At 39.2% G+C, this 23,871-nt stretch overlaps 1 protein-coding gene across 1 annotated transcript in view; it reads right to left on the bottom strand.

Annotated features, from left to right (window-relative positions):
• MYO1D (myosin ID) overlaps positions 1–23,871 on the bottom strand; it is a 372,129-nt gene that overhangs the window by 242,467 nt on the left and 105,791 nt on the right. Inside the window, exons 2-3 of the mRNA XM_074263605.1 lie at positions 5,945–6,153; positions 508–601 (exon numbers count right to left, since the gene is read on the bottom strand). Of these exons, the coding sequence (XP_074119706.1) occupies positions 508–601; positions 5,945–6,153 (303 nt within the window). The remainder of the gene's footprint in view (positions 1–507; positions 602–5,944; positions 6,154–23,871) is intronic.

Genomic DNA, 23,871 nt, shown 5'->3' with positions numbered 1-23,871 from the left:
GTCTCAAAGGCTATGTTAACACATCTCAGACTCCATCAGCTCCTTCCAAGCAGTAAAAGCTTTGAGGACCTTTCCAGCAATAAACTGCATGTCTTCATCTCAGGACCAGCATGCTAAGTTTTGGGAAGTGCATTACAAGTTGGCAGTGCAGTGGAATGAATAGAAAGAGTCGGTACATCTGGCTTGCTTTGCCTCTGACATATACTGTCTTAGAGACTTCAGGAACGTTGTTTAAGCTTTAAATACCCACTTTGTAGACGAGGAAAACACAAGTGCAGAGAAGTTTGGAAACTTGATTCAGAACCCACAGTTAAATAACAGACCAAAGATTTGAACACAGTAACAGAAGGTACCACCCAATAAGACCGAAGTGGCTTGGTTGTCAACAGACATTTATTGAATGACTGGACAAAATTTAAAGATGTAAGGTTAGACCAAAAAAATATAGGCATACGACTGCTTGAAAAGTAAAGTCCATGTGTACTAATGTGCTGAATATACCCTTACCTTTCAACCTCTGCTCTCTGGCTGGGATTCGTGATGGCAGCAATATACTGCATTATATATTTACTGGCTTCAGTTTTCCCAGCACCGCTTTCACCTGAAATAAACCCATAAACATGAATTATACAATACATAATCATTCAAGCTCAAAGCAGTAACTAAAATATTATCTATATATATTTTAAAAAACACTCTAACATTATCATTGATCACTTAACATGACTGCCCTTCTCACTCATACTTGGGTAGGCTTTGAAATATGTTATTCCTTTGATATAATGTTTGATTTCCTATAGTTTTAGAAAGAATTAGTCATTATAAAAATACAAAATTAAGATTTATAAGGTTTTTTGGTTCAAAAAAATAAAAGGTCTGAAATAAGCTTTTTAGTTTGAAAGATGGTTAACTCTGACTGCCAATCAGGTGGAATAGAAACATTTTAAGGATTGAAAAGCCATTCACTGTTAGGATCACTTACTTAAAAGAGAATTTTAAACAGAAGGAAGGAAGGGAAGGAAGAATGGAGGGAGGAAGATAAAAAGGGAGGGAGGGAAAGAAGGAGGAGAGAGAAGAAGGGAGGAGGAAGGGAGGGAAGAAGGGAAAAAAAGAAGAGGGAGAAAATGTGATTCTTTTAGACGATAAAGGGGAAGAATGACAGTCAGTAGTTTCAGTAAAGAAAGAGTTGGGATGTTAGGGTAGGAGTAGGAGTGTGTAATTAAAAAAAGTACTGAATTAGGAATCTGAAGATGTGGGACCTGATTTGGGCACACTGACCTCACCCAGCTGTTTGTCTGACCTTGGAGGAGATCACACATTCTTTCTAAGCTTTAGTTTCCTCAAAATCAGGATAATAATAACTGCCCTACCTTCTTTCCACGGTTGTCTTGACAACCAAATGAGATAACAGATGTGAAACCACTTTTAAAAGCCTGAAATGCTCCATCAATATATAGTGTTATTACTATTAAGAGCAACTTTCAGTTTGTAGAAGATTCATAGGATACCTATGAATATAGAATTTCCAGAGGGTTGTACGGTACACAAAGGAACAACTGTTCCAAATACAAAATGCCGACTTTTGCCTACTTCTGATTCAAAGCTTCCCTTTGCAACATATGTACGTGTGTATGTATGTGTGTGTGTGTGTGTGTGTGTGTGTGTGTGTATTCTCAATTCTTTAATCACACCTGTGTACAAAGCCTCTAGTAAATGGAGATCTCCCTTTTCAGTACTCTATAGTTTCAGACCACAGGCAGCCCCTGCTTAATGGTGGTATAAACAAAAACACCTTGTCAGATGAAATGATGTGATAGGAAACAAGTCACAGAAGCCATATTATAAAACAATAACCAGTTAAACACTATTACACTGGAATACTGCGACTTTATGGTAGGAGTTGGTTATATATATATATATATATATATATATATATATATATATATATATATATATATATATATATATATATAATATTGTGGTTCATCCTCCGTTTCCCAAGAGGATCAATGATATCACAGCTGATGAGTGACACACGAATTAGATTTAAGCAAGGCAGAGCTGCACAAGGTCTTCAGCCTCCCTTTTCCAGCGGCAGGACAGAAGTCAGGATGACTAGGGTGACCCAGGATTCAGGGGATGACCTTGGTGTTTCTGCTGCCTGACCAAGTCCTAAGCACACTACAGAACCTGTTCTAGACCCCTTCATGACCACTGGAACACACCGCTCTCATCTGCCCGTCCTGCCAGGGGAAGTCTTCACATGGTCAAGTAGACATCTCCCTACCTCAGCATGAGGGGTGAGACTTGTTGGCACCCCTGACTTGCTTTACCCTATTTGCCTAACATTTTTGCCAGGATGTAGCAACTTCTTGGAGCCACAAGTAAGAGTTGGGAGAAAGGGGGACACCAAAGGTGTCCTGGAAAAGCTCAGCAAGTCTTCATAGCAGGGAGGCTGGTCATCCCTGACACTATTATAATGTACTGATGACATTATTGCGAGATACTGTTTGTCAGGGAAGCCTTATGGCATGTAGTCATACATTGCTAACCAGTATGTCTCCACTTCCTACAAGGGAAGGCCAATAACTCTCCATTTTTAGCTTATCTCCCAACAAAGAAAAACATATCCATTCACAAAAAAGGGAGTTAGCTCCACTGCTATAATTACTGAAAATTTCTAATGGCAAATTCTGGAATAAGAAGGGTTTCCTATCTGAGGATATGAATATAAAGGAAAGGAAACCTTGGTCACAATGAAGGCAGGAGAAGTAGGAAGACATCAGTAAGTTGCTGGGGAAAATCTTAGTTTAACAGGAAAATCCATACTTGTATAACCTTACTTCAATAAGACCAGTTCTTGGGGACAGTGAGGGGGTGCAGTGGATAGAGCACCGAGCCCTGAATTCAGGAGGACCCGAGTTCAAATCTGGTCTCAGACACTTAACACTTCCTAGCTGTGTGACCCTGGGCAAGTCACTTAACCCCAGCCTCAGGGGGGAGGGGATATATATATTCTTGACTCCTCTCATCACATATACGAAACTGATGATTTTTATTATTTTTTACATGATAGATGGAAGTTAGAAGGTCAAAAATTAGGAGAAGAGAGGAAGAAAGAGAGTAGGATAAAAATGATATGATGGGCAAGTCCCATTAAGGTAGTCAAGACTTCCAGGTTTTGTTGGGACAGTCCATTTCAATTACTTACATGACACAAGTATCCTAGAAAGTGACCTGGACTTAGGTAGATTTCCCTGGGGTTTTTTTCTGGACACAAATTGTGATATACTATAGATTTATTAAACTTATCACATCAAAACCTTAAGCTGGAATATGATAATTCACAAATGGTTCACAGAATAAAGAATGTTGGGTCCTGAGGAAAGGAATCCCTTTTTTGTTTTTAGTTTAATCGTTTTGCTTTAAGAAAGTATAGGCTTTGCATCTAATATTTCTCTCTCTATAAAGATATAATATATTTAAATATTTCTGATAAACAAGTATATATAACTAAGAGTTATATGTAACTCCCAATAGATATACAGTCAAAGGATATGAACAAATGGTTCTCAAATGACAAGATATCAATAACCATGGGAGATTGCTTCAAATTGCTCATAATTTGACAAATGCAAATCAAAATAATTCTGAGATTTTATCTCATACTAAAAAAAAAAAGGGATGTGAAACGACAGGCAAACTAACATACTATTGGTTTGTCTACCTATCCTGAAAAGCAACTTGGAATTAGGCTTAAAAGAAGTGACTGAAATGTCAATACTCTTGTACTGTAAATATATTTTCCAAGCATATACCACAAAGAAATCAAGGGTAGAAAGACCAAATATAGACCAAAATATCGAAGCATTACTTTTTGTGAAATCAAAAAATGGAAAACAAAATGGAAAGCTAGAAATTGAGAAATGACCGAACAAATATTTACATGTAAATATAATAGAATATGAATGTGCTGTAAGAAAAGACTTACATGAAGAAGAACTCAGAGAGGCAGAGGATTGTGAGTGAAGCAAGGAGCACCAGAAAGTAATATACACAATGACAATAATGTAAATGGAAAGAATAAAAAAACTGAAGTTAAAAAAATAAAGCCATGACCTTAGGAGAAGAGGTAAAAAATTTTACCTCTGTCCCCCTCAAAGTTAGAGATGATGGGCATAGAACCCACCCAATCAACCCAGTCAATAAGCTTTTATTAACCACCTGCTATTCATATGGTATTGTGCTAGATGCTACAGATATAAAGATAGAAATGAAATAGTTTCTGGGCTCAAGACAAGACTATATTTAGCATATATGTAGAAGAAATGCAAGATAATTTGAAGAGAAAAGAAATTAGTAACTGTGGGGCTAGAAGAGGCCTTATATAGGAATTATCACTCGAGCTGAGTTTGAAGAAGCCTAATGATTCTACGTGAGGAGGACGCTGGTTCAAAGGCTGAAACAGCAGGAAGGCTAGTTTAGTTGATTCAGTGCATTTAAGGAGAATAGTATGTGATAAGAAATGAAGTCTCAAGTCAGTCTGTAACATGCTTTATGCCAAATAGAGGAACTTGTACTTGATACTAAAGTAAGGCAGAGTCAGTGGAATGTAGCAGGGAAGGTGGTGACATGATCAGACCTGTGCTTTAGGAAAATTACCTGGGGGGAAGATGGGTTAGGGGAAACACGTGAATCAGAGAGACACACTGGGAGATGTGATAAGAGTCTGAACTAAGATCTTAATGTAAGTAGATTCTTCCATCTTACTTCACTGCCTTTCTGGTCCCAAACTGGTTAGTCAAAAATGTGGCAACTTCATACAAGAAAAAGTAAGTCTGACCAAGATTTTCTACAGTGAGGACGCACAGAAAAGGACTAGTGCTGGACTTTCTTTCTTATTCCAGAGCAGCAAGCATATGTCTAGACAAACATCAGCTAAAAGTACCATTACTGAATGACAACAAATATGACTGGTAAAAATGTTTCGAGTTTACTTAGTTTATACAGTAATGCTTTCCTTTGTCCAGGTCCATCTCCCTAATAGAAAGTTATTGAGATGGCAGGAAAGTAATCAATAAACCACAAAATAAATTTACATATTTATTGACAGCTTTCCAATTGGAAACATTCAGATTGAACCAATTCTTCTATATATGGTTCTTATATTTAAAAAATTATTGGGGCTCTCTTTTTACATCTCATTGATTTTCTAACATACCCTTAATCTAGTCTTCCATCCAGTGAGATGCAAAAATACAAAACAAATAATAAAGACTAGTTCAGTAAAATCACTCCATTAACTAACTTGGTGGCATTCCATACCCATAGTCCTCCACTTCACCAATAAAGGGATGGATGTACATCTCCTCATCTTTTCTCAGTTTTGTTTCCTTATTCTGTTTAATTTGTTACAGATGTTATTTATGCACACATAGGTACATATGTCTGTATATGGAAATGTGTGTATGGTTGTTATTCTTCAATCTCAAAGAAAACCAAAATGACAGAGAGAAAGGGGGGAGGGAGAGGGGAAGAATAGTAGGGAGGGAGTGAGAGAGGAAGGGAGGAGAGAGAATGAATGAGAATGAATGGCTATGACCTACAAACAACAAAACAGTAGTATCTCACCAATAGAAATTATAAGTATGCAGCTATAAATGTTTTGTTTACCTTTTGGGTATATCATGGATCCCTTCTGATGAAGCTCACAGACCCTTCTCAGAATGTTTTTAAATGTTTAAGATAAAATACATAGAATTATAATGGAAACTGAAATAAATATCAAAATTATCACAGACCTTAAGTTAAGATCTCTTAATGTATAATAAGATGGTGATGAAAAACCATAAAATAAAATGGAACCGACACGCTTTGTACTTGTGTAAACAAGTACGGGATAAGCACGAGAAATACGAGAGGCGAGCCATCTTCCCCAGTGTACCTGATATCACAATACAAGTGTCTTTTGATCGCCTCTTCATTGCTTTGTAAGCAGCGTCAGCAATGGCAAAGAGATGAGGCGGCCTTTCATAGAGCTCACGTCCTTTATACTGTTCAATTGTGTCTCTTCCATAGATGTTCAAGGATTTATATGGGTTCATAGAAACGACGACTTCTCCAATAAATGTGTAGATGCGTCCTTTTTCAAACCTGCAGTAAAGATGTCAAAGAAAAAGGAAGCATTAGCTGTAATGGATGTCTTTTCTTTCATATATGACGATTTCTCTCATCTTGTCCTACCCAGGGATGCTAGGGACTAGCTCTTAGCTGGTCCCTCTCGCCTGTGCTACAGTCCCTGTCTCCGACTCTCTGCCGGACAGCTTGGCCAGGATATTTTTCAGGCATATCAGACTCAACAAACCCCAAAGAGAGTACATTATCTTGCTCATCAAAACACTCGCCCCTCCTCTTAACCACTATTTGTTTTGTGAAAACCAGGGTTTTGTTTTTTTTTTTCCTTGATGATATGAAGTACTTTGGCACCAGCCTGAGCCCCTTGTCGGAATATATATTTTTTAAATTCACATTTGAAGGAAATGCTAAATTTTAGTTAGATGTTAGTGCAAATATAGATAGAAATTTTTTCCCATTCAAATTCATGAACAATTTGAATTCTATCCATGGACCCCAGGATAAGAATTATTCTAACCTTATTAGAATATTATTTTAATCACTCAGGTTTGCATAGCTGGAATCCTTGGCTCTCACTGCCTTTTATATCCAGTGGCTAAGTATTATTGATTCACCATCACAATGTCTCTCCTCTACCCAAATTCAGGCATCATGCAGCTCTTGCCTAGACTATGGCTTCTGCTTCCTGATCAGTCTCCCTTGTTTTGCTCTCTCCTTTCCAATCCATCTTCCACAATCACCCAATTAACATAGCTGAAGCAACATCTGACTCTATTACTTCCTTGCTGATAGAACTTCCGTGGTTCTCTATCCTTCTAGGCAAAACAAATGTCGGTGATTAGTAATAACAAATAGAACAACAACAACAATAGCAGGTATTTACAAAGTGTTTTCACATATATTATTTCATTTGATCCTTACAAGAGCCTTGGGAAGGAGGTGCTATTATTATCCCCATCTGATGGGGGAGTTATGGGACATTCGTGGGATAACAGAGACAGAAGTGTCCAAGGCAGGATGTGAAATTCTGTCTTCTTGACCATAAGGTCAATACTCTGTCCTCTGTAGCATCTGTTACTTAAAATTCTTTACAATCTGGCCCCAGGAAGATCACATATCACAGCTCCTCACACATGGAGTTTCAAACATACAAGCCTACTTGCTATAGACCATTCAGGACACTAGTCTCCAAGCCTCTGCATAGGTCGTCCCTCACGTGTGGAATGTTCTCTATCCTCAACCTCGATTTGTTCAGTCCCTTTGTTCCCTTCAAAACTTAGCTCAAGTATCAAGAATATCGATCCTTTCCGGATCCCTCCCTCACCCTACCTGTGCCCCATCTGCCCAAATTTTATTTGTCTGCCTATATTTCATATTTAGTTATCTCTATTCCTGGTGTTTCTCTTTAGTAAGCTCCCTGAGAACAGGAACCGTTTGATTTCCATCTTTGCATTTCTAGTGGCAAGCACCTTGCCTAGCACAGAGTATAATATGCTTAAAAATAAGCGCATAAATATAAACATATTAAATAAACAAATGTAAAATATATGCACAAACTCCATGAAACTAACAAAGTCAAATTTAAAAATGTGTTGAAATGAATTTATATTTCAATCGACTCAGAACATCCTTTGAGAGTCAGTGTTGCTCTTCCTCTTCATACAAAATTAGAGAGAAAAGCCAGTAGAGTGTAAATAAGACAGAAGAGGAAGGTGTCCAACCATTTGGAGGATAGGGAATCCCTATTCCTAAAACAGAGGGGAGAAGTCACAAGAGAAAGAATAAATTCTCCAGTAAAGAAACCATAGTGGAGAAGTTAAACTACTTCTGGAAAGGAAGGTTACAGGAATTAAAGTTAGCTTGGAAGTTTATTCCAGAAATCACTGGGGACAGTGAAGTGGCACAGTAGATAGACCACCTGTTCTGCAGTCAGGAGGGCCAGAGTGCAAATATGACCTCACACATTTACTAGCTGTGTGACCTTGTACAAATCATTTATCACTGATTGCCTCAAAAAAAAAAGAAAAGAAAAGAAAGGCAGAGAAGAGAAGAGAGGAAAAGAGAGGAGAGAAGAGGAGAGGAGAAGAGAAGAGAAGAAAAGAGAAAAGAAGAAAAGAGAAGAGAGGAAAAGAGAGGAGAGAAGAGGATAGGAGAGGACAGGAGAAGAGAAGAGGAAAAAAAAGAGAAAAGAAGAGAAGAGAAGGAAATTCTGGGAAGTGTAGCTTAGACAGACATAGGGCAATTGACACTGGCTCTGGAAGGGACCACAGAAGACTTATTCCACTATCTCTACTTTAGAGATGAGGAAACTGAGGCTTAATGAGATTAGTGATTTGCTTCTGGCTACACAGGAAGTAGCAGAAGGATTTTTGAACCCAGGTCCTTCTGCTGCAGAGCCATTGCTTTGGAATACTCCATCTTATTCCTTACACTCATTCTACACCAGACAGATATAAATTCTTACCTACAGATGTATGTACCAAGCCCCATACTGATAAAGAAGTACACCCGTGTAGAGAAATATCTAGGAAAAACCCCCAAACTTTCAATCGCCCATACTCACCCCCCCCACATTGACATGTACTCCTAAGCACACATACAAATGACACATCTATATACACCTTCCACAGATCTACACACCCATACATTCTTATATGCAGTCCATACCTTCACACACCATATCTATCCCCCCACATTCCCATTCACACTCAATACAGATCTACATACACACACCCTCCACAGACAGACCTATCCACACACACTGTTACACACAGTCCTTACACACACACACACACACTCATAGGAGAACTTGGGGTTGCCACGTCCTCCTCACAGCATGAACCTCTGTGGAGACCCCTATAAACCCCTTGCTGCCTGGTTCATACCTCTCTTTCAGGGATACCAGTAGTAATTAATCATTTTAGATTAAAAGTAGGGAACCTCAAACCTCTTTTCAGCTCTTCCTGAGCTTCAGGTTACAGGATCTAATTTAGAATAAGAGTAAACGGAGATGGTGAGAATGTCAACTAAGAAATTAGAATCAAGATTTTCATCCACTGATAGTCAGTCCACCTCTAGATAATCAAAATCATTAGCTACCTATTTATATTCATTTGCAAATGTCATTTCCCCCCACATACTGTTCTGTTTCCCCAATTAAGATCAGAATTCCTTTATAACTTTTCCCTGCCACCTTCCTTCTCTCCCCATCCAAAAGATAAATGCAAAAGGGCTTCTAATAAATGCTGTTCTAGCTACTTAAATGTCATCACCACAAACACATCTTAACTATTGTGTTTATGCCATGAATTTATGATAATTCAGGTTTGTGAGGTGAGATGATCGTTATTCAGCCTCCTTACTTGGTAACCAACTCAAAAATAGGAACTTTAAAAAAGTCTTCTCTTCAAAGGAAACATAGTGAATGAGAATAATGAAATAAACTTGGTTCATCTTCTATATTTCCTTCTATCAGACAATAAGTGGTCTTTAAACATGAGCAATAAAGAATTGATAACTTTAGCATCTTGAAATCTATTACCCACCTGGGGAAGAAAGACTTAGCCCTGTGATTTCATTGGTATAGAGAACTCCCTCCATCAATACAGGTGGGTGGCTTAGAGAATGTTAGCTAGTGCACAGTCAGGCTGTGACTTGTCCAGCGCCACAGTGGATGACAGAGGTAGGATGGGAATGCAGTTCTTAGTGGCTCCCAGACCAGTTCTCCATCTATCTGCTATACCAGTGATTCTCCAAATTTGGTCCAGGGATCCCTGAGGGTCCCTAACGCCCTTTTATGGGGTCCAGGCAGCCAAAACTATTTTCATAATAATAGGATGTTTGACTTTCTAATACATCAATAGATGTTGCTCATATAAACAGAAGCTCTTTGAGGTCCTTGATAATTGTCCTTGATAAATGTCCAAATGGCCTAAGCCCACAAAGTCTGAGAACCATTGCTTTGTGTACACGAGGCCGCTTCCATGACCCAGATATTAGGGGAAAAATGAAAGAGCCAGTTCTTCAAATGAGGGAACAAGACACTTCACACACACAAGACTTGGAGTTAAATAGGGGTTCCGGTTCCAACTCTGCCATTAATTAGCGATCGGACCAATATCGGATCACTTCCCCTCTCTGGGGCTCAGCTTCCTTGTTCGCAGCTGGAGAGGGCGGGATGGTGGAGGATCGGATGACAGCTAAGTTCTTTCCGGCTCTTATAGTCTCCCAACCTAGGAGGAGCTATTGGGGAATCAGTATCTATAGGACACATGTAAATATACTATACAGAAATGCTGTGCACACAGGGCTGCACTCTGGACCTCAGCAACTTCTTCCTCCTGGAAACAGATGCCAGCCCAGCCCATGGCCTCTTCCTCTGACTGGACGGCCCTTCCAGACCTCTATTCCCGGCCATCCCCGACACCCTCATCTCATTCTTTGCCAGGCTGCCATCACTCTGCCTGGACCTGCATCTTCTTCTCTTTCCCCCTTTCAGCTTTCTTTCCCCCTCTTCATCTATTAGAAAGTGGGCTCCAGCAGGACAGGGATGGTCTTTCTTTCTGCTTGTGTCTGTATCCCCAGCACTTGGAAACAGCACCTATTTATCACATTAAAAAGTACTTAATACCTGCTTGTTATTGATCACCTCCAGACCTGATCTTAAGCCAGAGCTAGAGAGGGAAATATACATTGAATTAACTAGCCCACTGCGGTACAGAGTGCTGACTTTGACGTATGGAGACGCAGCTTCCTGAGTTCAAATCCAGCCTCAGACATGTTCTAGCTGAATGACCCTGGGCAAGTCACTTAGCCCCATTGCCTCAATTTCCTCATTTGTAAATGAGCTGGAGAAGAAATGGCAAACTGCTCCAGAGCCAAGAAAACCCCAAGTGGGTCATAGTTGGACAGAACTAAAAACTGCCCCCCACCCCACAAAAGCAACAACAAAAAGCACCTTATAGAGAAATAGCAACCGCCTCCCAAGCACCCATTTTATTCCTAAATTAAAACTATATTAAGTACCCTTAGATGTTGTTACTACTATTACTATCATCACCGTTATAACACAATCATCAACAGATTAAATAAGATCACAAAGAAAAGGCCAAGGATGTTGTCAGTAAGGAAAATGTCCCAAATTCTCAAGATCTTTAAAACTTTAAAAATGCTCGGAATTGATTTTCCTGAAATTCTGGAAAGGTTTTTAATGCACATTCTCAACTAACTGAGCTTAGCATTCGAACCACCACTAGATGGTGCCCAGGTCCACTTTATAAGCATATAACTTTATTCACTTGCATTTGGATAGCTTTAGGGTCAAATATCATCTCTCGCAGAGCAGCTATTTTGTCACCAGATAGTGAAGTATCCAAGCCAGCAGGAGCGCGCAGCAAGGATGGCTGCTCTCCCCAGGGGCTTATTAAGGAAAGTTCTTTCTACAAGCTCTCTCAGTAATTCCTTAGTGCTGTAAACCCTGAAGCCAATATAACTCCAAAGAGTTAAGGTTACTTCAATTGTGATTAACATAACAATTAGCTTTTTTATAAACATTTTATGCAGGTAAAGTAGCAGTTTTGGAAAAAGCACCCCCAAAATGCCAACTTATTAAGCAAGTGGATTTCCTTACAACTATAAAAAACGTGACATGCAAAGAAATATATGGTTATTTAATGGTTAGGAGAACACCTAGGCATCCTTTACGATTAGGTTCACCTCTGATATTCTCATTTATTCTCTGGATTCAGTTCAATTAAACAAACACTTAGTGCCCACTTTGTGCAATGGATTGTTCCGGCCTGTTTTTATGACTGAATTCCAGTCTCTTCAATGCTCCTGTATTAGCTAGGTCAGCTTTAAAGTGATCATCAGTAGTAAGAAAATTGGTCCATGTTAGGAAACCTGGATTGGAAGCCTGGTTACTGTCTCTTCACTTCTCTGGAGAGTGGAGATGCTGGACTCCTAAGATGTCCATCCCAAACCACACTATGGTAGGATATAATCATCCCAAAGGGTTCTTTCTCTCAATAACACCTTGGGCTGCTAGAGGCTTCAGTGAGACTCAAGAAATGTTTCTTAGACAAGTACTCTGGATGAAGACTCTAGGCAGGACAATGAAGTTAGAAACTCAGCTCTGTCAACTGACAATGAGCAAACTGATTATTGGTCAATGATGTAATGATCTTTTTGTACTGAGGGCAAAGGGGAAATAAATAGTAGTTGGCTTCAAAGGGAATACATTTGATGGAGGAAAATATACTCAAGTAAATAAAACGTACATACATATGTACAAAATTTATAATATAATTTTGTTTTTAAAAATAGGCAATACCTACTTGACCAGTATAAGATTTGATGTTGTTGAGAGGCAATGGGGTTCAATGATGGTGTCTGAGCATGGATTTGCACTCAAGTCCTCCTTGTGCCTCAAATATAGATCATTTTTATCTCAACAATCTCAGAGAGTAGGGAGGCCAAATATTATTTCATCTTCATTTAATGGGAGAACACCCATTTGTGGACAGGTGAGTTGGAGCTGTGATTCAAACCCAGGAATCTCTTGGCTATATATCCAGTGACTCTCTCATTATGAAATGAGCTACTGAAATGTCAGTTAAGACAAATGCTGTTCTCAAGATATTAAGCAATATAACAGAGGTGGTAGATAGACACATTCACAAATAACAAAGCAAGCCAACATGTATTAAAAGCCTACTGTATACCAGATACTAGAGATAAAGCAAAACAGACCCAAAACTCAAATCAGCTTACAGATGAATTACAGAAGAGGGCACACAATATATGTATAAAAAAACCAGATACTGGAGATAAAAAAAGCAAACCGGACCCAAAACTCAACCAGCTTACAGAAAAAAGGGAATAAAATATATGTATATGGGTATATAAAAACATGTAAAGCAGACATCAGATGACCTTCAAAGGGAAAGCCTAACTGCTGAGGGGCCCAGGAAGTGCCTCAGGCCAAAGATGGAAGTCTGGGAAGAACCGGGAGGTAGACCTGAGGAGGAAGGGCCAGGAGAGATGGTCAGAACAAGGCATAGGGATGTCATTTCATGTTAGTAGCAGTTAGCACCAGTGCGGCTGGTTCACAGTGTACATAGAATGGAAGAATGTGTGGAAAGTTTCAAAGGTTGAGTAGGGCTAGGTTTAAAGAGTTTCCTAGAGGAAAGAGGGAACCATTGGAGTATGTGAAGGAGGGTAAATTTTAGGTGACACAATCAGACCTGTATATCACAAAAATCCCTTTGCTGGTTGTGTGGACAATGGATGGGAGGGAGGAGAGATCAGAAGCAGAGAGACCAATTAGGAGACTATTATTATAGTCCAAGGAAGAAATAAGGAAAGCGCCTGGAGAAGAAAGGAGAGAAGAAGGAAGAGGAGATATGTGAGAAATGTTGTAAAGGCAGAAATCACAAGACTTGGAAAATGATTGGGTATGTGGCGTCACCGTGGAGATGAGGAAGATACAAGTTTCAAATCTGGCTGACCAGAAAAATAATGGTGTTCTTCAGAGTTTTAAGGAAGTTAAAGTGGATTTCGAATGAAAGATAATGAGTTCTGTAATGGACATGCTGATGGGCATCTTTATCGGATATGAAGTTTGAAATGTCCAAAAGGCAGTTAGTAAGTTAGTAATATGAGGCCGGAGCTCAGGAGTGTCTGTCTGTCTGTCTCTGTCTTTTTCTCTTCTGTCTCTGTTTCTTTTCCCCTGGCGGCTGAAGCATAGAAGCAAAGTCCAGAAAAACAGAAGCCCAGCAAGGAAGAAAATGAAAAAGTATGTAGATATACTGGATAACTTGCCATCTAGGGGAAGGGAGGAAAAATTTGGATCACAAGGTTTGCAAGGATTAATGCTGAAAAATTATTCATGTTAGGATATACTATAAGATATTTAATATGTATGAGAATGCCTGCCATCTAGGGGAGGGGTGGAGGGAAGGAGGGGAAAAAATAGGAACAGAGGGGAGTACAAGGGATAATGGTGTAAAAAAAAATTACCTATGCATATGTACTGTCAAAGAAAATGTTATAATTATAAAAATTAATAAAAAATTAAACTACCAAAATAAAAAAACAAAACAAAAAAAGAAAAATTATTCATGCATATATTTTGAAAATGAAAGGCTTTAATTAAAAAAATGTAGAGAAAAAAAGAGCAAAGGCAATGTCTTAAGTGATATCCCTAAGGAGTGGCCATGAGTTAGGTGAAGATTGAGAAGGAGCAATGAGACAGGTGGGAGGAAGACCAAAAGGCAGCAGGGTTGTGATAACCCAGAGAGAGCATCTGGGAGGAGAAGGTGCTCAAATGCTGTAGAAAGCTCCAAGAAGGATGAAGTCTAAAAAAGATGATGAGAGATCACTGGTAATTTTGGAGAAAACATTTCAGATGAAGGATGAAGTTAAAAGCCAGATCACTGAAGATTTAGGAAAGCGTAAAAGGAGAGGGACTGGAGACAAGGAAATGAAGACAACTTTTCCGAGAAATTTGGCTGACAAAGGAAGGAGAGACATAGGATGATAGCTAGCCAGAGAGAACTATAACACAAGGGAGAGTGAGATAACTGTAAAACACTGGTCCAAGCCAAGAAGCCTGAGAAATTAGAGGAGAGAGAGATTGCTTTCATATGGGAGAATCAGAGGTGGCTACAGAGAGGAAGTACCTGATCTGTGTCTTGGAAAAATAATAATAGTTAGCATTTATGTAGCATTTGAAAGTTTTCATGTTATATAAATTATCTCATCTTCACAACTCATTTTACAAACTGAGTTTGAGAAGTTAAGTGACTTCCCCCAACTCACACAGGTAGTGTCAGAGGAAGTGTCAGAGCAGTTTTGAACTCGGGTCTCCTAAATTTATTGAGCACTCTTCCATGGTGCTATTTCGCTGCCTAGAACAGGGAAAAGGAAGAAAGTGACTTCAAGAGGTATGTAGGAGATGGAGGAAATAGGACAGCATCAGGACGGACCTGCCATGGGGGGGTAGGGGGAGAAGGACCTTGGGGTAAAAAAGAGATGGAACTAGGAGGGAGCTTTGTGTTTCCTTGGATTGCCACAATGCCTTGCACAGAGTAAGAGTAAGGTTGGAGACCAGAAGAAGAAAAAGTAAAAAGTCCATTAGCAAGATTATTCTGCTCAAGCTGGACTGGAAAAGCTCATAGCCTTAAAGATTTACAACTAGAAGGGAGCTTGGAAGTCACCAGCTTACTTCTTTAAAGATGGAACATGTATTTAAAAATCCCAAACTAGAGTAGACAGTGTATATACACACCTACACAATATACATTTATTTATGTATGTATATATGTGTGTATTTGAAATAGTTAAATTTTGTTGTAAAAATTGTAGGCAATAAAAAGCTATAATTAAAAAAAGATAAAGGACCACCCTACTCCAAAAAAAAATTGTAAGCAATATAGAAGCTTTTTATAAGAGTCTGCAGTAACCAGATTTGGAGCTGAAGCTGAACTTTGAAATGGAAAGAGAAGAGAAGGAACTCCATTTTATATAAATAATCTGATTTTAGGGATAGAAGGGGACATGAGCAAAGATGCTGTGTAGGTCAGTGAGGAGCCCTCCTTTCCTATAGCAAGTTTTTGTTGTTGAAAGGGTATGGTCTTAATTGTGTTTCCTAAGCCCTGCCCAGGGAGAGATGGAGAAGTTTAGCAGAAGTAACCTAGGCTCTAGTTGATAATGAATTTGTTGGCCATGACAATTCATGAATCAAAAACAAAAAACAAGACCTAAAACCACAGAAACGAATGAACAAGGCTGCCCCCCCCCTCATCCCTTTAGTCCTGGAATCAGGAGAAGGGCGGGGATGGGGCAGAGAAGATGTTGCAAAGTGATGATGGCAAAGAGTACCAAGTATCATACCTGTTGAAAACCATAAGTGTTAAATGTTGGCTGCTGAAATCCAAGATCAGTGCCCTTTGAATTGACATAGCCCTGGAGGAGCTGAGTCACTAATCTTGACATTCTCACCATGAATGAGAGTATGACAAGAAAGCAAATTTCAGAGAAATAAGAGGATGACTCAAGTTCTCCTTGCAAAGGCAAATAAAGGAATTGGTGTTGCTTGCAATAGACTTCAGCATGCCTTCGAATAGCTTAAAAGGGTATGAGATCTTCAGGAAGTAAAGGAGGTAGAGAAAATATACCAAGAACTAAAAATGAACTGAATATCATCCTTCTTCAGACACTGTAATACTGGGCAAGTCACTTAATTCCTTTCTGCTTCAGTTTCCCTTCTACAAACTACTTGGGAAGTTCAAAACCACTTAAATATTTTCGACAATTTGCAAATAAGGAGGTGAGAATCAAACCGAAAATTGGAATTGACTATCTATGACAGGTAAGAAGCAACTGGTTACTGACCACATCTTTTCCAGAATTAAATACAAACTCTTCTGTTGGTATTTAAGATCCTTTATGGCCCAGATTACTTTTCCAGGCTTATTGAATGTGCCAAATTCTACAAGGGGGTGGGGAGGATCCTTCTTGTTGCTGCTTATGACCAATATTTCATTTCCCACTCACTTCTGATTCACCTACACTTTTTAGAGTCTCTAGTTCAAAACTCAGCTCAAGTGCCACCTTCTATGCAAAGTTTTCTCTGATTCCTTTAGCTTCTCAGCCCCACTACTCTTACAAGAAATTCTTTGTATGCATTTCTATGTGTACCTGTTGCTTTGGATAGAATATAAGTTCCCTGAGGTCGGGTTCCTTTCTTTTCTGTGTTCCCAGCACAATGCTTGGCACAAAGTAAGTCCAGAATAAATGCATTTTGACTGACTGAAGCAAGAGTTATTTCAGACTGAGCTGTCTTGTGTAATGAGACCATTGACTTATTAAGATAAAGATCAAAATCAATGCCAAATTAAAAGAAAGAAGATGCGAAGATATTGCTTGCAAGTAAAACAGGTAACTCCAGCCTAGTTTATAAATAAGCTATTAATGCTGAAAAATAGGAATCAGATAAAGAATATTTATCAGTTATTCTGTTTAATTGATGTAAATCAATCACCTCAACAAGGTTGCCAAGATACCACTGCCAGCAAACACCTGATTTCTTTGCCAATGGAGAGATGGAGCAGTGAAGGACTAAATTGCAACTTAGAGTATAATTCATTTGTAAAATCCTATGGAAGGAGGATCTTAGAAGACTATTAGCAATATCACCTCATAAAACCAAGTGAGAAGCAAGGAGGTGAAAACAAGGTTATAGATAGACCCAATAAGTCACAGAATTCTAACAGCAGCTAACTTCCAGATTTCTACAGTCAGCCCTTCTCTCTCTCTCTTGAGCTCTAGTCCTACATCTCCAGCTGCCTGCTATTCACTAAATAAATATTTATTAAGCGACAGGAACGATGTTAGGTAACAAGGAAACAAAAAAGGACAAAAGTCAGTCCCTGCCCTCAAGGAGCTTACAATCTCTTGGGAAAGACAATATGCAAACAAATAAATAAAAAGCAAGGGATAGACTGGATAAATAGGAAACAATTGAAAAAGAGAAAGCTCTGGAACTCAGAGGAGTTGGGAAAAGCTTCTCATTAAAAACTCAGCATGGTCCCAGAGGTCATCCCTAGTCTAGTCCTTAAACTTGACAGATGATCTATACTGAAAGCTATTAAATAAAATTAGATTTTTATTTATTATTATTTTTTAAAATTTCGCTTGCATCTCCTCTTAAAATCTAGCCCAATGTTCTGCACATAACATGGTATTTAATCAATGCTCTATCAATGAATTCACCTCCCAACAGGTAATCTAAACATAGTCTCATTCTCAAGATCAGTCCTGGAATAATCTTCAGGAAATATAGGGGCCACAATGTTGGGTAAATTATATATGTGTGACTAGAATCTTCTTAAGGATCAGTGGCCAAGGAGGAAGAAACACAGAAGATAAGAAAGGGCTTAGTCTGAGAAAACAGAGAAGAGCCACGATTGTGACAAGGTCAGGACCCTAATAATAGTTAATCCCGGTGATAGTCTGTGGGCCTCTGAGAGGCAGTGCTCTTTGGTGACCAGACTGGGAGCTGTCTAATCTAGGCATGATTAGCTTAGGTGATAACTGGGTCTGAAACTGGAACCCCCCAAAAGATCTAGTCACATTGCTACAGAAGGAAATAAAAGAAAGAACAGAAATTGCAGTTAACTTATTGGAGGTCATTTGGGATATGAATAATAGGTTCTAAGTACATAAGGAACAAATTTAGAAGGCGGCATTGGTCACTGGATGCAGGACTGGTTGGAAGCCCAGGTTGTCTGAGAGACTGAGAAAGATGTGAAAACAGACCTTGGAAGAACATCTATCCAGGAGTCTAATCACACAGAATATTATGGTGTATAACCCAGACTAGAACAAAACTCAAACACACTATTTTCAAACTGCAATGAGTGCCATATAATGAATGCTACTTTGAGGGTTCTTTTCTTTATTTCTTACCTACCTTTAATCACTGAATGGGCGTTGCCTCAGACACACTGAGACCTGGGAGAAATACTAGCTTAATAAGACCAAGGTCTCCCACCGCACCCTGGGCCATCTCGGGTCCTCCTAGTCTATATGTGGCCACCGGACCCAGAAGACTCTGGAGGAGAGAGCGGGGCTGGTGACCTTGCCAGCCCTCCCTCACTTAAATCCACTTCGCTCACAGTCATGACATCACCTTCCTGATGATGTCATGGTTCTTTTCATGGGACAAACAACGAAGGAATGAGGAGATTGGTAAGCTTAATAAATGGGAAAAGATGATGGCTTATTCAACCACTCATATTTCCCATTCCTTGTTCTGTCATCTCCCTTCCTGCTCCTCCCTGCATTTTAAATAATGAAAAAGAACAGACTGAGCTCCTCACACAACCCAATTTAGGTTGATCTCCTCTATATCAATGGCACCATTTGTTTGATATCTTAGAATGCTCAACTATTCCACCTCCCCGTTACTAAGCGTACTGCATGTGAAGAAGGAATCCAGGAGATTGTTACTTACATTAATTCACTAACTTGATTTTGGTGTCAATGTAAGGGGGAGAATGTGTGTTAGTGAGGGGCGCAGGGGGGGCAAGGCAGGAGGAATTTGAAAACTAGTTATCTGAGCATCAAATACAGAATTTGATGTCACGGATACACGGAGGAACTCAGATCTTTTATCTTTATTTGATAGATCTAAGGAAAGGAATTGAGAAATGTACACTCAGATAGAATTGGGGTAGAAAAAAGGAGGGATGGAAATACAATCACTGGGGCAGCTAGATGGTACAATGGATAGAGCCAAGCAGTGGTAAGATTTATCTTTGTGAATTTAAATCTGAGCTCAGATACTTGGTAGTGTGTGACCCTAGGTGAGTCACTTATCCCTGTATGCCTCAGTTTCCTCATCTGTCAAATAAGCTAGAGAAGGAAATGGAAAACCACTTCATTATCTTGCCAAGAACACTCCAAATGGGGTCATGAATCAAACTTGAACGAAAAGATGCAGCAATAATATAAGAAACACTAGAGATTATTTACTCAACTGAGGGCCTAGCCAGCCTTTCCCAAGGTCACCCAGCAAGAAAGTGGCAGAGCTGGAATTCCAGCTCCAGCTTCCAAGCTCCTCATTCTGCCCTTGGCTGCCTCCATTCCAACTTGTTCAGCAATTTTATTATTAGCATTTTGTTATTTTACTTTTATTATTAGTAATTCCTATCTCTTGAAAATGGGAAAGGAGAATTCACCCAAATTTTCAAGTAAGCCCCCTTGAAATAGGAATATCATAGAAGGAATAAGCACCTCTATCTCCTTGTCTCTAAGGAAGTTATACTTTCTTAGGTTTTTCAGAGAAGTGGAGTTAGTCATTTTTATTCCCAGAGCAAAAGTAACTTCCATCATTACCCATGCCCCAGCTGGATGGTTTTTCTTCTATGTCCAACCTGCTGCTGCTTTGCTCCTTCATTCATCATAGCCATGGAGTACATGAGGGTCCTTGAACCCCTGCCTCCCTCCCAGGTGGGCTTCTGATTCACAGGTTCAGATTTTCTAAACTTGGCAAGTTCTCTTCTAGATGCTTCTTCCCCCAATGGAATGTAAGCTTCTTGTTTCTTTTCCTTTGAATCTGTACACCCAGGCTAGTAAGTGCTTAATGAATGCTTATTGCCCACCTGGCTGCCTGAATACCAAGCACCTCCCTTAGCCTTTATCCCAGCTCTCGACCTCCATTCCTCCTTCTTCCTCAAGCTGTCTAGACCTTTGGGTCCTTTGCGATACCATTTTAGGTCATCTGAGACAGTGGATAGAGTTCTGTACCGAAGCTAAGGAAGATCTGGTTCAAGTTCTGCACAATTGGATCTTTCCTAGCTCTGTGATTTAGAGGTCATCAACTGTCTTTGGGTCTTAAGGCAACTTTCTAAGAATGATCTATTATAAAATATACTGATTCTCATAAAGTATTTGCTCCCTTGGAAGTTCCAAGATCTTTAATTCAATATAACAGTCTGGGCAGTTCCTTTCTTTGTGTCGCCAGTGCCTGGTAAAGTATTTCTTTAATAAATGCTTACTAACTTGACTTAAAGAATATATTTTTAAATTTTTTATTATAGCTTCTTATTTACCAGATATATGCATGGGTAATTTTACAGCATTGACAATTGCCAAACCTTTTGTTCCAATTTTCCCCCTCCTTCCCCCCCCCCCTCTCCCCCACATGGCAGGTTGACCAATACATGTTAAATACGTTAGACTTAAAGAATATTTTAAGGAGTTATGTGAGGGTTGAGAAATTAGCCTATTTCAAAAGGGCAGCCTCAACACAGGTTTAATGTTTGAGGATCCAAGACTTTGACCCTTTCCTTCCTGGCTACATCATTGTGCAACTTGCAGAAGCTGGACTCCACCTTTAACTCAGGTTCAGCTCAACATCCCCTTATCACTATATTTACTTCCTACAGACCTTACACACTTTTGAACTGTTTGAAGATATGCTTAAGTCTTTTGCAAGCACAACATTTAAGCTCCATCTTAACCAGTAAAATGTAATTAGTCTTAAAAACTGCCCCAGGGTTAAGGATAGATAGTTGATACAAACAGAAATAAAATTACTACAGCTATGACCACCATATGAATCACTTGAACAGAAATTATTTTCACTCTTAGCTCTGAAAGTTGGTTATAAAAATAGGAAATGTTAGGTGACTACCTAGTGGGGTAGGTGCCAGAAGGCGGAAGCAATGCCCTGGGCAAAACAGTAGATCTGTAGCTTAAGCAGAGAAAGAAAAAAAAAGACAAAAATATAGGGAAGGGATGAGGAAGGAGCAAAAAGTCAGGAGGAAGAAAAGAGGAAAGCAAAAGAAAGTTAAAGAATCAATATCAATCAAAAGGATGGTTTCAGGTGATGGAACACAGGGCTTTTTGTATGTACCTAGATCTATTTAAAAATTAAATTACATTTTTTTCAATTAACAAAAATATAATGTTTCACCTCCTTCCTTCTTCATACCACTGGGAAAGAGAAAAAGGGAAAAACAAGTGGTCTTCAAGAGTGTTTGTAGCCTAAATATTCCTCCAGTCTGCAGCCAACCTGGAAAGTAACCTCTGAATTTAACTATACTAATCCTCAGACAACAGTCTGATGCATGGATATCATGGGGCTTCAGCCAATATGTTAAGACTTGAGAAAACTTGAACATTGTTGGCCTGGCTTTCAAAACTTGCAAGAACCATATATCGGAAAGAGGCAGTGGAACAGAGCTCTAGTACAGTTTATGCCCATTCAGCACGCATAAGTCACGAAGCTCTACTTGTTATTCTTACTAACATTATTGAGTAAATAGAGGGTATCCAGTGTACAGGGATTAGAGTGATGCATTCAGAATGATGTCAAGAGAAATGGATATAAAGGAACTTAGAAATCTTTACCCAGAAAAGGGGAAATCTAAGAGGGACAAATGCTAGGGACACATATATTTGAAGGACTGTCATGGGAGAAATATATTAGGTTTATTTTTATGTAATTATAGAGGGTGGAACTAGGATCAGTGAGTGGAAGTTAAGACAAATTTGGATTCAAAAGACAGAAGAACTCTTGTGATCGGAGATAACATCAGCACTAGAATGGACTAGCCTAGAAAATTGGGCATTGAAAGTTTTAGGGAAAAAAAATAAGATGATTGTCTGTTAGGAATGCTATAAGAAAATCTGTGCAATGGGTAAGAGACTGCATTACATTATTTCTAAAGATTTCTTCCAAATTTAAGTTTTCCTTATTATTATTATTGCTATTAATAATAACAACAGCTAGCACTCATATAGCCCTTTAATGTTGATAAAGTGTTTTCTCTATGTTATTTCATTGGATCCTAAATCATCTCCATCTTTCAGATGAGGAAACAGGCTGAGAGAAGTGAGGGGAAGTAGGAAATGGCAGCATTTGAACTCAGGTCTTCCTAACTTCAAATCAAATACTCTATTTATTGCATCATTTAGCAACCTTGTATGAGAAGGTATAAATGGAGGAAGAGGAGGTTTGTTTTATTTGAGGATGTTTTGATATGGCAGATTGGATAGGAAAGAAGTCAGAGGAAAGGTTACTAGGTCATAGTGTCAGAATAATAAAAGTGGTGGTCTAGGCTGCTGGTTCTTTTTTAAGGAAGATGTCATCATTGTCTCATATTACATACATGGAGAGAAAGTATGCTGTATTACTCAGTAGCATTAATACTACAGACAGCCTTTTGGTCCAAGAACTAGTGTGAACTATGTTTGGGTTAAGATTTCTATCATCAGGGAATGGGAAGGAAATGAACATTTCTTCTCTGTGCCAGGAACTGTGCTGAGATTTTACAAACATTATCTCATTTGATCCTCGCAACAATCCTATAAGGGAGGTGTATTATTATCCTTATTTTATAGTTGAGGAAACTGAGGCAGGGGTTGAGTAACTTGCCCAGTTATTATGCTGTAACTACTATAAAGGAGAAGAAATTGTGGAATATAATATTCCAAAAGGCAAAAGAAGAAGGTCTAGTCCCTTTTTATTTAAAAATTTTAAAAAGTTGGAAGGCAAAATGCTATTTTCATTAATAACGGTTGGTAATTTACAATCGGGATTACCATTTAAATATACCTATACAGACTATACTCTACTTTGGGATATCACTCCTAGCTCTCAGTATTATGAGTCTATCCATGGTCTGGTGAAGATGGCAACATGAAGTCCTAACTTCCTGAGAGCCAAGGATTAAAAATATACTAAAAGAAAATATGATCTACAAAACCAAAGGAAAACACCATTAAGACCAGTCTGCCCAGGAAGACCACTGGAAGCATGAAGGTCCTCCAAGCAGACTGCCCCCAGGGGCCGAAGCCCTGACCGACCTGCACTAAGCAAGGCACAAAGCATCTCAGCCTTGGTCTTTTTGCCTCAGAGGGTACAAGGCTTGGTAGATCAGCGGGCACAGGGCACTGTAGAAGCCCCAGCACAGGAGAGAAGCTGCTCCTGGGAGGGAGCAGTGCACAGGCATCTGGCATATGTGGCCCAAAGCCAAGGTGATCTTTTATATCTGATTGTGATCTAGCAGGACAACATCAGGAGAGGAAAGTCCTGGCTGGAGATTGTGCAAGAAGGAGACCCAGATGAGCAAAGGTTGGCTGGTGGTTGGGCTCAGAACCCTGAGACAAAAGCTAGAGATTGTGACAGAGTGGGAACCGGAGCCAGGTTTTGAACTGGAGAGA

Source organism: Sminthopsis crassicaudata, chromosome 4, assembly GCF_048593235.1.
Source record: "Sminthopsis crassicaudata isolate SCR6 chromosome 4, ASM4859323v1, whole genome shotgun sequence".
Classification (NCBI taxonomy): domain Eukaryota; kingdom Metazoa; phylum Chordata; class Mammalia; order Dasyuromorphia; family Dasyuridae; genus Sminthopsis; species Sminthopsis crassicaudata.
This window is presented reverse-complemented; position numbering and strand designations above follow the sequence as displayed.